The 15,897-nt window shown below is 39.1% G+C and overlaps 1 protein-coding gene across 1 annotated transcript; it reads right to left on the reverse strand.

Moving 5' to 3' along the window:
* Positions 1-11,197: 11,197 nt before the first annotated feature.
* On the reverse strand, positions 11,198-14,799 carry gas1b (growth arrest-specific 1b). The gene has a single exon (XM_034709009.1). It carries the CDS (start codon positions 14,386-14,388, stop codon positions 13,612-13,614), a length of 777 nt encoding a protein of 258 aa, XP_034564900.1. The 5' UTR covers positions 14,389-14,799; the 3' UTR covers positions 11,198-13,611.
* Between the last annotated feature and the right edge of the window lie 1,098 nt (positions 14,800-15,897).

Below are 15,897 nucleotides of genomic sequence, written 5' to 3' on the forward strand. Positions count from 1 at the left end.
AACACATAAATGTAACATGAAAATAGTATCTGAAATAAAGTTTTCACAGTTTTCTGTACATTTTCATGTTGTAATTTTAAAATCACTCCTTCAGATTTACATTGAAATCAAGAATTTAAGTCACACTGGCCCCCCTTTAAAAAGCTTTAAACTGTCTTCCTGTGTGAAGACTTCCATTTCTTTCAGCGACGTGCAGTATCTACTAGCTACTCGCACAAAACTTTAGCTCAGACTATGTTAGCGTTTACTTGTGAGGTTCAGACCAAGCGGCAACCTCCGGTCTCAAAATATGAAGCCCATGCAGAAGTGTTATAAACTGCAATTCATCGAGCGTCCACTAGAGGCTGGCTGCAGAAACACCGGAAACCACATACACACCCATTAAAAAAAAGAGGATCTTTAAGATAAGATAAGATACTCCTTTATTCGTCCCACAACAGAAAATTCATGGAGTTACAGCAGCAAACAAGAAGGTGTACAGTACAAGAATTTCAACAAGAATATATATAGAAAAGAAATGTCCATCAAAGACGACAGATTGGCTATAAGTCTCCTGTCAGCCACCACCTCCACAGGGTCCAGGACTGAGCTGGCCTTCTTCACCAGTGTGTTCAGTCTTGCTCTCTTGTATCCTGTCCGCCCACAGCAGATGAAATCCTTCCAATGTGGCGTTCGTGTCCGGTGTTAGCTCTGTTAGCATGATGCTACTCTGGTTTTTATAGCCTGGTTCAAAAAACTGCTTGGGACTATGTAGCTACTTTCTCTATCGGCACACACTGTACGGGAGGGGGGGATTTCTTTCTGATGTGACAGTTCAGAAGATATTAAGATTACGAGTTTTGCCCAAATAAGGACATGAGTGACTTGACTGACAGGCGGGAACACATAGCTGTTGGCTAGGAGGCTCAAACCCCGCCTCTTTTTCTCACACTAAGTTTGGTTGAGTTCAACTTTCCAATATGGCTGCCGCCGATGATTGGCTTCAAAGCAGCGCTCAAGAACATATGGGTGACGTCACGGATACTACGTCCATTATTCATACAGTCTATGGTTCAACCACATCACCAAGATTCACGCCACCCCCCTCTGCTGGTCACTTGTTGCCCTACATTGAGGAGTCTCTTCAGTCAAACCTGCTCTCAACAAAGTACTTATTGGTCTAGCACCGTATCTGAATACCTATGATCTAATAAGAGAGAACAAGTGATGCTGCAATATTAATCCACCTTGATATGTATCCAGCATACATTGAAGAGGCTGCTTCCTCAAGCGCCACCTTCTGGGTGAAATTCTGCAACACAGTAGAATACTTCTCTTTGCATTTTATACTGGTGTATTAGTCGCACCAGTGTAAGACACAGCCTGGTTTCTATGTGACAAATATTTGATACAATAGATTCATATTAAAGCTACTTTAAAAGGATTTTATTGAGACATCTGCGCCGTCTGTTATACACCCCAGCATGTTGGGCAGACAAATTCCCTGCTCTGTTTAATCATTAATCAGACTTATATTTAGATCCAAGAGAACTTTGGCTTTTTGACGACAAACAACCCTGTGTTTTTCCACTCTGGGTCTCTTAAAATAGTGTCAGGCTGAAGTATGTATTAATGGGCAAATAACTCATTTTTAAAAGCACAAACACATTCCAGCCGGCCGCGCTGTGCTGCGCTAACGAGAACCAGATGAGTCTGAGCAGGATGGAGAGAGAGCTGACACACAGGAGAGTTCAAGGTGTCGGACATAAACACGACGTAAAGGAAGACGACGTGTGCAAGAATGTTTTTCTTTTTCACCGTGTAAAGATAAAGAAACCTTCCACACGTGTTTGTTAACCCATGAATGTAAGCTTTTCATATTGGTGTACTTTGAGAACAGGAGCCAGAGCCAAGGGGGCATTTTTCTAAATTTGAGCTCATCCTCAGGAGACAAAACTTAAAACAAAAACAGAATCTTTGTACGGTGCTTTTTCATACGAGAGACGAGGGTTGTGCCAGAGAAAATATTGGGCGAAGAAGTCTCATCAAACATTTTGTGTATCTGTTTTTAATAAAAGATGAGGGGGGGAAATCAGTCAAGTTATCTAACTGTAAAAACAAGACATCCAGAATGCTCTTCTTCTGTGGTTTTACAACCTTTCAAGCTTTCTGCTGTAAGTTCAATCAATCAGTTTATATATAAGGTGCTGAATCATGACACATCTTATTTCAGGACACTTTGCTAACACCTATTTTTTTAAGCAATATGACAGGTGAAAAGACTTTTATGCTACATATTCTGTCGACATGCTCAAGTGGGAACCATACTTTATGCCATGACTCTTAGCTCTCATTATTTGCATGTATCTGGGAGCAGGAGTAACCATACTGGGATTGGATGGTGGAGCTAGAGAGGAGAGAGGTGTTAGCATCCGCTTGACTGTTGGCTAAAGCAGTGTTTCCAACTTAACGACTTTGTCGCCATCGTTAGTGTAAGCGACGTGGGTGTGTGAGGAGGACTTAATCAGTTCAACAACTTCTGAGTTTTACTCATAACTTTTAGTGAGTCTCAACAAAGCTCAGTCAATACACTCCAATCATCCCGTTCCTTCTTTCTCCTCCCCTTTCTTCTCTTCTCTCTCTCAGCCAAAACCCTGCAGCGCCCCCTAGCGGTGTAACATGAAACCACCCTGACTGATCACTGTCAAACAGAATAATTATCAACATAAACATCCAGTTTCTAATCTTACATTTGCAAGTTTTCAGACCCCTCTAGCGACTTTTTCTGGTGTTAAATGGAGACTTTTGGAGACTGATGAGAAAGCATGTATCGTTCTTACTCTACCCAATAGCAGTGGCTGCTGCTGTGAGTCCCTCCTAGCTGCATTCAGAGTAGGATGTGTTCACCCCACAGCATCCAGACTGCAAATGTATCACGCATGTACGAAGACATGGCTGGCTGATCCCACCTACTGTCTCTTTTTGGTCCTTTTAGATTGTTATTGTAGATGGTATACAATAAACATCTTGAAAATGTTATGGTTGAAACATGTAATGTTTGACTTGGATTTTTTGTAGTTATAAACATATTTAGGGTGTTTTCAATCCTCTTTTTGTCTCTCCTTCAATGTTATACATCTCTCCTGCAGCGTCCATTCCAATTCCAATCATGCAAATTAAGTGATGATGTCATTTAGGACATTTCTGGCAACTTTTAGGACAGCCAATAGCTACTTTCCTCACTGAGGAGTTGGCAACACTGGGCTAAAGCTAGCTCTAGCTTGATTGGCAAGGCACATCAGCAAAGCTAACTGAGTTGCTAACTTTGAAAACAAAAACTGCAACTGCAAAGAAACGTTTAATATAGCATTTTTTAGGTATCCCTATACATTGTAAGAAAAATGTGGTGTCACCCACTGGTTTCTGAGCTCTTACATAGCCTGAAGATGATGGTTGGTGTATTAGAAATGCTGACTCCAGCTAACTTTCAGCTAATCTAAGACCTTACACAGAGCTGGAGTTTAGTTTAACTTTGTTGCCTTGCAAATAGCTACAATGCATCAACCTGCAAGTAGAATCAGCTGCACTCCTCATCATGCATGACTCTTTGCCTTTCTAGGATCACCACATACAGTTTTTACAAATGAAGAGATGACTAAGTTGTTAACATGCCTAATTTTGATGTAAATGAGGGCATTCAAACAGAGCCCAACAGGGATTTTCTTAGCTTTTGAAGCCTCTAGTGGACACTCAAGGAACTGCAGTTGTGCACTTCTGCATTGACTTCAACTCTCAACACAGGAGGTTACCACATGATACTGACTTGTCAATCACAAATTAGCTTTACCTTTGGCTTACCCAAAATGAACACCATGTTGTATTAAAGACTTAAAGAAACACTGAGACCACAAACTTATTATGATAATGTTTGGTGTTGTGATAAGTAAAGGGAGAACCTCACTGACCTTCAATCAAGCTGGTGTGTTTGTGCAACTAGTGCAGTCAACCCTCTGCTGTCTCACAGAAAGAATGCAGTCCAGTCATACATTGTTACAGTTTTACAGCTGCAGCCTAACAAATGTAACACATACAATAGTTTGTCTTCAAGCAGCTCTACATGCTTGAATGTTGCATAAAAGGATTAAATCTAGTTACTGCAGATTTAACGTGTGTTTTTCTTGGATTATCATGCCACATAAATGAAGAATTTGCTCTCACATTGGGTGATCTCTTTAAGCTCAAGTACCTTTTATTTCTGTGTTTGCTGATGGATTTGAACTCCGTCATTTAACACTAACAGTGCAGGCGTGAGATCCTCATGCCAGAGGCCTTTAAACAAACAGTGCCAGTGACTGAGCTGCTGCAGCCTTGCACAATATTTAGGAATGTGCATAGACCTGTAAAAAAAAAAAAAAAAAAGAAAGAAATCCTCATGATAGTTTTACTGATGACTGGCATTTTTTATGCTTACCATGGAAAATACTTTACTTGCCTGAGATCTGTTGGTAACTTGATCCAACTCTGAAATAATCTGAAATCTGATCTGATTTATCGTGTCATTAAAACAAGCTTTTGGCCCTCTGCTCTCATTTTTATTACTTCTTCCTCTCGCAGTAAGTTTTCTTCAAATATTGTCTCCCATAGATCCAAAAGATTATGTGTGTGTATGTGCATGGATCTATGTGTGTTAGTGTGTGTGTGTGTGTAGTGGGGGGTGATGAATGCATACTTGAGAGGTAACCACTGGGGGTGGGACCCCCTGGCCTTTAGGATGTCAGCATAATGGAGTAAAACTTTCGGACCTTATTGAGCTCCAGGGAGACCCCATTCACTGCGGACAGCAACCCAGCCTCAGACCATTATCTTAGGCTAAAATGTTTTGTTCTTTCTTCAGCCTTCAACAGAGCAGTTAGCACCAAATAATGAACCCCTGTGTATGGATAGACTGCCTGATTCTCTTTTTTACATTTGTTTACTTATACTTTAAATAAATAACAAGTACATGATAAAAGCATGGCTGAAGATATGTTTGAAAATTGAATTAAACTAGAATCCAAGACTGTAGTTTTCCACAACAGAGAAACCTCCAGGTGTCACTAAAAATATTTACTGTGTTATAAATACTTTTATTTAAACTTTAACTTTAAAATATAATTTGTATGCATGAGTCTTGAAAAAAAAAGCTCACTTTCTCCAACATTTATAATTCACTAAAAATAATTTTAACATTTTAAACATTGTAATTAAGGACATAGAAGGTCAAAGAGTCAAAAAAATGAAAAAGAAAAATGCCAAAAAGTTCAACCAAATCAAAAAACAATACATAGTCTATAAAATCTTATAGTATAGTATAAAACAATAATATTTCACAGTAAAGAAACATTTTCACTTCAAAATTTAAAATTATAATCTTGTAAAGAACATTTCAGAAATTGAAAAATTCAATTTTTAAACATTTCCTTGACAAATTCAAAGAAAAAGCTCAAAGTAGAAGAATGTTTTTAACTAAATCTTAACTCCAGTCCTGCAATCCTTAACTTTGCAGCTACTTTCTCACAACCTTAGATAATGAGTTCTGGGTCTCAAAATGAGAGCCATTGTTGTCTCCTCTCATAAACATATAGTCCTCACTTTAAATGAAAAAGAGGTAAGGGATATTTTTTACAACAAAAGCCTTTGCAGGGTGTGAAAGGAGCCCCCCTCATACTCTTAAACGCCTCGACACAGTTGGAGTTTGCCCCCTCCCCACTTCCCCGGGTCACTAAAGGCATTGAAGTTTTAAGGGGCTGCCACGGCAGATTACTCCACACAGCTGTCCCAGCACCGTGGAAATGAAGTTATGCCCCTTGTCAGCTATGTTTTGTGTTCCCCCCCCTCCTCCTGAGCCCGCAAACTTCACACCCCTGCTCTCTGGCTTGGCTGCAGGAGGGATCAGGGGAGGTAACCGGAGGACAATTCCTATCCAGCCATGGCAGAGAGAGAGCAGATCTGATTGGTTGATTAACTATTCCTTCTTTGCATCATTATTCAGAGAGGCCTGAAATCCCTGACATTCAACCCAGCGCAGCCCCTTCCCCCATGAACCCTCAATCATAAATCAACCCCTCCTCCACCTTTCCCACCTCTCTAAAAGCTCAGGGTACTACTCTCCTCAAGTCCACCCCCCAAACCTCCAATTATTGAGGGTCACCAAGGTTTTACTACTTCACTTTGCTTTTGCTGAGTTTGTTTATCTTTGACCAAAACTGAACCATAATGGCAGATAAATATGTGATAACTTTTAGAAAAAAAATAATACAACCTCCATAAGATCACTGAGAGAGTAATCTCTACTACCACTGCCTGACTTGCTCTTGTTGGACCCAGAGATGTGTGCTTTTAGTCAACTACAAGATTAAACATCACCTCTAGCTAAATTAATTATTGATGTTTTTATTATTGTTGGCCCAAAATGCCAGTCATGTGTTTTATCTAAGCTGTAGTGAAGCCATCCGCTACAAGCCAGGACTGTATCTCCGTTCATAACTACTGCCATAATACTAAGATGCTCTACAACCTGGATGTAAACAAGCACTGTAGACAATGTCATCTCACAGAGCAGCACAGTATTGCAGTAATTGATCTCTAAGATGGGGATAAAGTAGTGTGTTTGCTGTATCTGGTTAAACTGGCATGTAAGTACTCTGAAGAACAATGCTAACCAGCACAGGCATGTGAACGCTAACATGCAAGGAGGACAGAAGGCTGGTGGTGCTAGCTCTTCTAGTGTTAGCCACACTCGGCAAACCAATTTGACATTGTTACCCACAGATTCTGTCAGCCCTTGCTGAGCAGTGCCATATAATTTGTGCCCAGTTTAGAGTGCTTTACAAGTGTTATTATATCTTTAAACTTATCAGTTACTCAAAAGTAAAATATTTATATAAACAGCTAGGGAATTTGTCCCTTTGGAACATCCTTTGTATGACCATTAGCTTACTGTGGGTACAATAAGATAACTTCACAGCTGTTTGAGTGACAAAAGTGAATCAGTTTAACATGATTTCTCTGACATGGCTGGATAAGAACTAAACTGACATCTTACAGATTGGGACATTTAGAAAACAAATGGTCTATTCAGTCGCAGTATCACTTGCAGCAACCAAGACATACAGAATTAAAGTGTACAATAATCAGTAAAGGGATTTGTTCCTCTAACAAATAACTGAATGTAGTTTCTAGCATCCAGAGCATTTTCCACTGCAAAGATTCTCAATGAGTGATACATTTGGCAGTACCAAGAAAGCAGATGGACATGGACAGAACAAGATAATCCAAGAGATTAGACAGACCACTTCCTCCACAGAAAAACAACACAAACTGAAAGTTCCTCACAGGAGCTTTGATCCAATATAATCTTACACCAAAGGATTTGGATCAGCTTGAAAACAAGGCTTTAACAACTAATAGACAATCAAAACAACTCATGAACCAACAGTTGTGTTGTTTCAGCGGATTGTGTGGGTACAAGGAAAGGAATCCAAATCATATGTCACACCCTCTGCAATATTCATCAGACTATTACACTAGTGGTAACATGAAAGCTTGATATGTGGCTGTAGTGTCTGATCAACACGGTCCCTGCACAGATGAATATCAGTGTCTATGAATTCAAAAAGTGGGGAGAGATTTGGATCCAAGTTTCACAAAACAATCCCATAGTCTACCACATTAAATATGAGGTTTCTAAATGACTAGTACTGCTTTATTGTTAGAGAATCCACTCTGTTTCTAACATTTTGGATTCACTTTTGAACATAAAGTGAATATAAGAACAAGTTGTTTAAAAGCAGTTATATCTATGCACTAAAAAACAAACAACAATCACATGTAAACTTAGTAACACATACAAAAGGAAGTCATATAAGACCGTATTTTGCAAGAACTGCACAAAACATTATAAGAGAAAATACAAGAACATCATGACGCCGCCAAACAAGACACAATTCAACATTTAGATTGAGGTGTGCACAAAGACGTTTTAAAGCAGTTCAGTTTGAATCAGGAGACTTTGTATCATCACCCTGAAGTTAAGAGCTCATACTCAGAGTGGAGGATGTGTGATGGGTCAGACAGCAGTCTGCCCTTGCTTAAGGACAGACTGCTCATGTATTGACTGGAGGGGGAGGTTGTCAGTCCTCCTTGTAACCTTCATGGTCATCTGAACTAAACAAGCAAGCTTAGATTTTAACAGTGCAGTGAGGTTTTTGTACCACGCATATAAGTCCAGGTTGCAACCTTGAGAAGTATGGAGTTATTTCATTGACTTTAACATCTGAATTTTCTGCAAAATAGGCCTACATAAAAATCCACATCTGGCTGCTTCTGCTTTGATATGAAGGATTTTTCAGTGGAAGTAATAAAATGATAATGCAATGGGGTAAATGGTTTGGGAAACACATATAACATCTGTACCAAGGTAGTAGTAAAGAGGAGAATCAAAGAAATACTGACCTAAGAACACTCACAGAGTGGATGTAGTCTACATTACCAAGCCAAAGTGAGGCTGCGTGTTTGTTTTTAGTGTAACCTAGAAGACAGAGGGTTCAGGGCGGGGCAGAGGGGAGGTCAGCCAAGCAACACTTTGAGTTATGATGAGGTAATTTTAATGATGTTCTGGTCCCCGCACCAAAGCCCAAGTCGCCTCTTTTCTGTTTCAGCATGGGAAAAAAAACACAACATTCCCATTTTCCTCTGGTGCCAAAAGTTAATTGAAAACATTTCAGGGCAAAGTATAGTCTGGGGCCCCCATATGATCCTCATCTCTTCAGTCTCCCCAACAATAATAAAAAGGCATTACAATTATTAATGGTTGCAGAAGGGGCTGGCTCTCTTAAAGTGACAGTGACAGGCTTTTGCTCTTCATAACAAAGGCACAGAAATGCTTTAACAGGACGCTTTGTTAGTATTTTTCTAACAACCACTGCCATTGAGGGATTGATTATTTGGGTCTGTATTTTTACGACTGTTTAAAGCCTAATGTTGGCTTCTGATTTTTAAAAGTTTTATTGGATAATTGAGTGCCAAAGTATGCTAGAGGGAACCACTAAACATCTAATTTTGACCGACCTCACTTGCAAAAAATGAATGTATCAGTGGACAGACTCCCAGCAGGACTTAAACCAAGCAATAAAAGCTGAATGTTCTCACATAACTCCTTCGTCTTCCTCTCAGATAGCTGTCTCCTCCTGCTCCCCCCACTCCCTGAAAAGAGGTGACAGCGAGGAAAAAGAGTGAATGAAGTGCCCCCACATTGTGCCGCTGCACCATTGTGTGTTTTGGATCTCCATAATAGAGGTGCCACTCGACTTCTCCTCCAATCAATGGGCTGGAGGGCCCATCTCTTTCTCCAGTGAAAAGCAACATGGCGGCCATCAATGGTTTCAAGACCTATTATCACAAGTGCAGGAGGGGACACTACTTGTCTTTTAGTAAGTGCACAGAGCTGACTGACTCATAACACTGGCAAGTAACTGACACATGAATCCAGCAGTATTGCTTCTATGGCTGATCTTTGAAAATAACTATTATATACACCTTATCTAATAACTGTTAGCTCATTTGCAGAGTGTTAAAATATAAAATCCAGAGCATTTACTGCTTGATTTGCAACAACTATGCTAAGTTTATACCCATGTGTTTTTTTTTATCATTACTGTTATCCCTGACCCTTTACCCCTCAAAAGGCTGTGCCTTGTGCCAGGTCATCACTGGAAATAAGAATTTGTTCTTAATGACTAACCTGGTTGAATAAAGGTTAAATCAACTTAAATAAATTATATAAAGGTTGTTGTTGAGGTCTTACCTGCTAATAAGTAACAATGAAGAACCCCTTAATTGTGACTTATTAGCAGGTAAGAAATCAAGACTTAAAACCAGGTTAGAGTACTGACACTTGGTGCAGATCAGTTAACATTTGGCTAAATGAATATTACAAACAAAAAGTAAGTAAGAATGGAATAACCCACCTGCATTAAAGGTACAGTGTGTCGTATTTAGCAGAATTAAATGGATCTGACTTGGTAGAAATTAAATATATATATATTATCAACATATACCTGCCTTAGGAAGGCACATGGAAACAAAGCGCTAATTGAAACTGGATGAAGTATACAACAATAAAGATATACAATAATTAAGAATATTGAAGCGGCCCAGATTGAAAGGTGCAGCAGAGACTAAATGGGGTCATGCTTGTGACACGTCTTGCCATTAATCAAAAATCAAAGTCCCAAGTAAGTTTTCTATTTATTAACTAACACTCAAAATAAATCAATACCAAAAAAAGATTGCAATAAATGATGTTAATGACAATGACGGTGGCGGTCAACAAAAAATACTCAACCCCACTCACACTCTTTGTATACCTTGTATACCTCCCGCCCCCAACTGATCAGGTACTGAAGATCAAATATCATTCTGAATATCAGATCATGAGCACAGTGTTGTTTGTTGTTTCGTTAGCAGGCGGCTAACGTATAAGACTTGAAAATAAATGCACAGCCTGCAAATAAACACAACGGCTAACATCACTCACCACTGTATTGACGCAATAAGCTCAAGTTCATGTGTTTTTACGTATATCTATGATTCACAGCTTATCTCTGGAAGTACAGAAATGCTCTCAATGCAGCTTTGGATGTGGTGTTGGGAAACACACCAGTCTGAATCAATCTGATAATCTCATAAAAAATAATTAACCAGCTCTAAAAAGTCTACCACTTTCTTCTTCTTCAAGGTATTCACCTATGAAGACAGCAGTGCTAGTAGAGTGCTACCGTACTTTAAGCTAGCTAAACTTCAGCTGTGAGTCTTTTTAAGCCATGGAACATTTTAAGGCTGTATTTAACTTTTAGTAGTTTAAAGTTAAGATCATTTAAGTCAAGTAAATACTAAAAGTGTAGCAGTTTCATAAAAACATGTCTTGGTTTCTCGGATGTTCTTCAAGACATTGACAGAGCAGGCTAGCACAGCTACAGCTAATGTTTCATTAGCTTGTTTCTTGGTGCTGAGTTTGTTTTTAAGATTTCTACAGTGTGCTTAACCAGAACATACTTACACAGTCATGGTTGTACTTGTACTGTCTCAACATAATCATTAAATTAACTTTACAAAAAACAAAACTAAAATAAACTTAAGATGAAAAGTTTAAGACAGAGCCACACAACTTCCAAATGAATCACTTTAAAAACTCTTTTATTTGATGTGCTTGTACATTCAGACGATTGTGTTCATACAGGGCCCTTCATGTCCCCCATCACCCGACCACACTGACATTTGTTTTCTCAGTGTGTCTTCGTAAGGACTTGGAACAAACACATGGAGTGAACATAAACAAACTGGACGAGTGCTTTTTTTTTTCTTTTACCCAAATGGTGCTGTGAATCCCCCGAGACGTAGAGTCTTACCTCTCTGTCGTCTGTTTTAACAGTTACCAAGAATTAACACTTCATACTTTACACAAACATCCGTGTTTATAAGGTCAAGTGTGTCACTCTTTTTTAGAGCGATCTGGTTTCAGTCGTGTTATTTTTTAATGCTCTGGGAACTTAGACACGTTTCAGAGGCTTACAAAAACTTTGGTTTTTTTAATGAGGGGGTTGTGGAGGGAGTCTGCGTACAGCTGGTGGAAGAAAAATGACTTAGCTTTCACAGCATACCTCTGATATGGTCACATCATGGTGGATGAAAAACAGACTTTTAGGCACTTTGAACATTTGTCCTCCTTCTATAGTCTTCAGGCAGTAAAACAGGGTAACTCAACTACTGATACAGTGCAAATCTCTTCTCTTATACACAAATATTTTTACAAAAACATGTCTATTATACAATATACTGTACAATTTAACTTTATATAGCTGGCATATACAAAAAATAGGCTCCTGTAGCATTTCCAGATGACAACAAAACTGAAATATGACATTGATCTGATGCTTCAACCTTCATTTTTTATCCGTTTTCTACAACCATGGTGTGAGTTTGAGTAGAACTGTTGGAAACAAAGAGTTCAAACTTTTAGTTCAAGGTTGATTTAGATGTGATTTATCCAGACGCCTTAAGCAGGCATGCATCCGCCCATCCGTTTACTCTGTTTCCAGTGTTAATGAGTCACTTTAAGTTGTTTCCTTGAAATCTTGACTTAATATCCGATGGACATAACTCCCATCTCCAGAGTTGCAAAAGACCAAAACAAACAGAAACATTAGCCTTCCACAAAAGTGACCAGACAACTGTTCAGTTCCCCACATTGCCAGAAATGTGTCAATTACCAGAAAGAAGAGAATCTGTTATAGAGGAATGACCAGCTTTGTTTTTGTTTGCTCGAGATACACCCCAAATAAGTCAAGATCCAAACAAAAAAATGACAAATGCTTGTTTCAAACCAAAAACAGAGTAAATAATATGGATGGATGAATGTCCATTTTGGGCTTCCGTAGATTCCTGTTGATTTACACTGCAACTTCCTTTCTAACTAAAGAGGCTGTAAGTTCTCAGAAAGTATCACTGATGAAGGAAACATAAGGATTTGTGTGGATTTGTGCGCATCAGTCACACAATATCAAACTAAACCATCCAAATTTTCATTGAGGACAGATTCTGATGTGATTCTATTGATTCACTTTGGAATCACTAGTACTTTGCAGCATTTTCTCAAAAAATATACTTAAAAATCTATATAAACCACTAATCTGATCCCCAAAATTTACTTGTGTGATTTTGACATGATGACTTAGTGGATTTGTGCAGATCAGTAGAAAGCAGTTGGATCGAAAAAGCCCCAAATCATAGTTCAACTTGATCAACAAATCCTCATGTGAATTCTGTTGATTCACAGTGCAACACTTTGTGGCAGCCCTTTAAAACTACATATATACCCAACAAGCAACATGATTTGATTTGAAATCTGAATTTGCATGATGTAAACATGATAATGGTTTAATTTAATACAGATCTGGAGAAAATCACGTCCCACATTTTACTCAAGGGCACATTCTGATGGGATTCCTGCCTTAAGAGCAGCAACTCTTCAGAAAATAGGACTTTAAATGCAACATATATTCTGATCTGAGCATTAGAAGGTAACTTGCATGATTTTGACATGATGACTTCGTGGATTTGTGCAGATCAGTAGAAAGCAGTTGGATCTAAAAGCCCCAAATCAAAGTTCAACTTGATCAACAAATCCTCGTGTGAATTCTGTTGATTCACTTTGTGGCAGCCCTTTAAAACTACATATATACCCGACAAGCAACACAATTTGATTTGAAATCTGAATTTGCATGATGTAAACATGATACTGGTGTAATTTACCACAGATCTGGAGAAAACCACGTCCCACATTTTACTCAAGGGCACATTCTGATGTGATTCCTGCCCTAAGAGCAGCAACTTTTCAGAAAAAAGGACTTTAAATCCAACATGTATTCTGATCTGAGCACTAGAAGGTAACTTGCATGATGATTGTGTGGGGTTTGTGCAGATCTGCAGCAGAAAAGTAAGTTTAAAAGCACCAAATGAGGATTCAAGTTAGATTTCCATGTAATTAATTCACAAGGCAACTGACTCTCTTGCTGCACTCAAATGCATCAGCCTTCATATTAATCTCGTTAAAACCAAAATGGTGGTAAGGAAGGTGAGCACAGTCTGACAAAGTAAGGAGTCACTTGAGTTTTCCACGTATTGATAATCCTCCTGATCGATGTAATCATCCTCTGAGTCCTCCTCAGAGTCTGAGAATCCACTTCCCGCGAATCTGTCTCCAGAATCCGAGCAGAAAGTTTTCATGCTGACTTTGATATACTCACAAATGTTCCTATCCGTGCCATCACACACACACGTGTCCAGCTGCTGCGCTTTGGGTATGGAGCGCATGTTTGCTATCACTCTCCTGCACCCATCCGAGCACCTTTCCCCTCCGAAAAGTTTCCTGCAGTGGAACAAATAATCCCTCATTGCACCGCTGCAAGACTGGTCCGCCTCACACTGCCTCCGGGCCTCCGTACAGCCCATGGTGCTGGTCCGCGGCAGGCACGGCTCGATGGCTTGTTTGGTGCTTCTGCAAACCGGATCCATTGCGCAGTCACAGTCCTCCAAAGCAGGACCACTTTGGGTTAAGTTGAGCTGGATCAGAGAGGATATGCAGTGACTGGGACACTTCTTACGCGCCCCGTTGATGACAGACGCGCACGCGTACAGGTATTGATCGTAAGCGTAATGGCACTCCGGCTCTCCGTGGCACTTGAGGATGGCTTTCCAGCAGACCAGCCGGTGACTGTGGTTTGGAGACCCGACACATGAGCCGAGGATTAGGATCAATACACTGCATATCAGAACCACCACCCGCTCCATCAGTATGGCACGATTTGCCATTTCCAGGAAGAAGAAGAAGTCTTAGAATTCATCAGGACTCTCTGCAAAGGTTTCACCCTGGTGGTTTTTACATCATGTCATAGTTTGTAATTTGAAGTCTTGAATGCACCACAAAGTATGAACCGGCTCACTTAGGATGTCCATAATTTGCAAATCAAAAAGTTTCAGCTGATTAGAAAAAGAGTTCCCAGTTCAGCTCAGTCCCGGGTCGTTTTTAAAAGCTTCACGTGGACACGTCGGTCGGCACGCACACATGAACGACCCACAGTTCCCCCCCAAAAAACTAGAACAAACAACAGAAGGAGTTATTTCCCAAACTCCTCTCAGAATAACGCAATAAATCCGTGTGCGTAAAGGTCAGCCGTCAGCTTCACAGTCACCGCGCATCCTCCTCCAGGACTGCAGCAACTTTGTGATGAAGTCCGTAGTGTGATGGGCTGGTTAGGTTACTGAAACATCACTTCTGATTGGTCCAATAAACTGTTGTGATGATGTCGTCACGCGCAGGCAGTGACGCAGGCTGTTGTTTTTAAACTGAGGTAGAGGAAAAGTTTCTGCAACGGTTCTTGAAATCATTTGGTGAAGAAAAACGAGATTTGAAATGATTATTAGTAATTCATATGGCATGGAGTTTGTAGTTTCTATCATATCAGTAGTATCTTTGCTGTGGCAGTAGATTGGTTTGGTAAACAGCTGGTAAATGTAAAATCTAACAAACCTGGGGTATAAAATATATCAGAATGTGAATCAGAATCAGCTTTATTGGCCAGGTATGCTTGAACACACAAGGAATTTGACTTTGGTAAACTGTGCTCTCTTTGTACAAGGCATAATAAGGCATACAAATACAAATAAAATATAATACAAATAAAAATAAAATATATTAATAATAACATCAGCAATAAATACAAAGAACAACAAAAAGGCATGACTAATATGCACAGACTAAAATAATATGATAATAGTGCAATGGTGAGTAGCAGAGGTAGTTTTAACATTACATTACATACATATAAGAGGTAATGTTAGAATACTACTCTAAATGATAGAGGAACAGTTTTATTTATTTATAAGGGGGGTAGGGGGTGCATGATGTTTTAAAAATTAAAGATTAGTTAAAAATCTCCTAATTTCCAATCCACTTTATTTCTTTATTTTTATTTAACCTTTATTTAACCAGGTGAGTTAATTGAGAACCAATTCTCATTTGCAATAAAGACCTGGGTGAGAAGGCAACAGAGGTGGCATGACAATATATAAAAGACAAAACAAAAAAACAGATAGGACATACAGAGAGACCTAGAGACAGATTATTATTGTATATATTATTATTATATCATTATTTATATAGCATATTTAAAAAAACAAAGTTTAGAAAAGTGCTGCACAGTGAGGTAAAGCAGGTTAAAACACACAGAATATAAAACACTATCAGAAAATAAAATTTGAATAAAATAAAAGAATCATGATAAAACAAATAAAACACTTTAAAAAGAATTATAAAACAAA

Source organism: Notolabrus celidotus, chromosome 19, assembly GCF_009762535.1.
Source record: "Notolabrus celidotus isolate fNotCel1 chromosome 19, fNotCel1.pri, whole genome shotgun sequence".
Taxonomy (NCBI): domain Eukaryota; kingdom Metazoa; phylum Chordata; class Actinopteri; order Labriformes; family Labridae; genus Notolabrus; species Notolabrus celidotus.

Excerpts from the sequence above, each read along its gene's own strand:
- gas1b (XM_034709009.1), bottom strand. The coding sequence starts at position 14,388 with ATGGCAAATCGTGCCATACTGATGGAGCGGGTGGTGGTTCTGATATGC.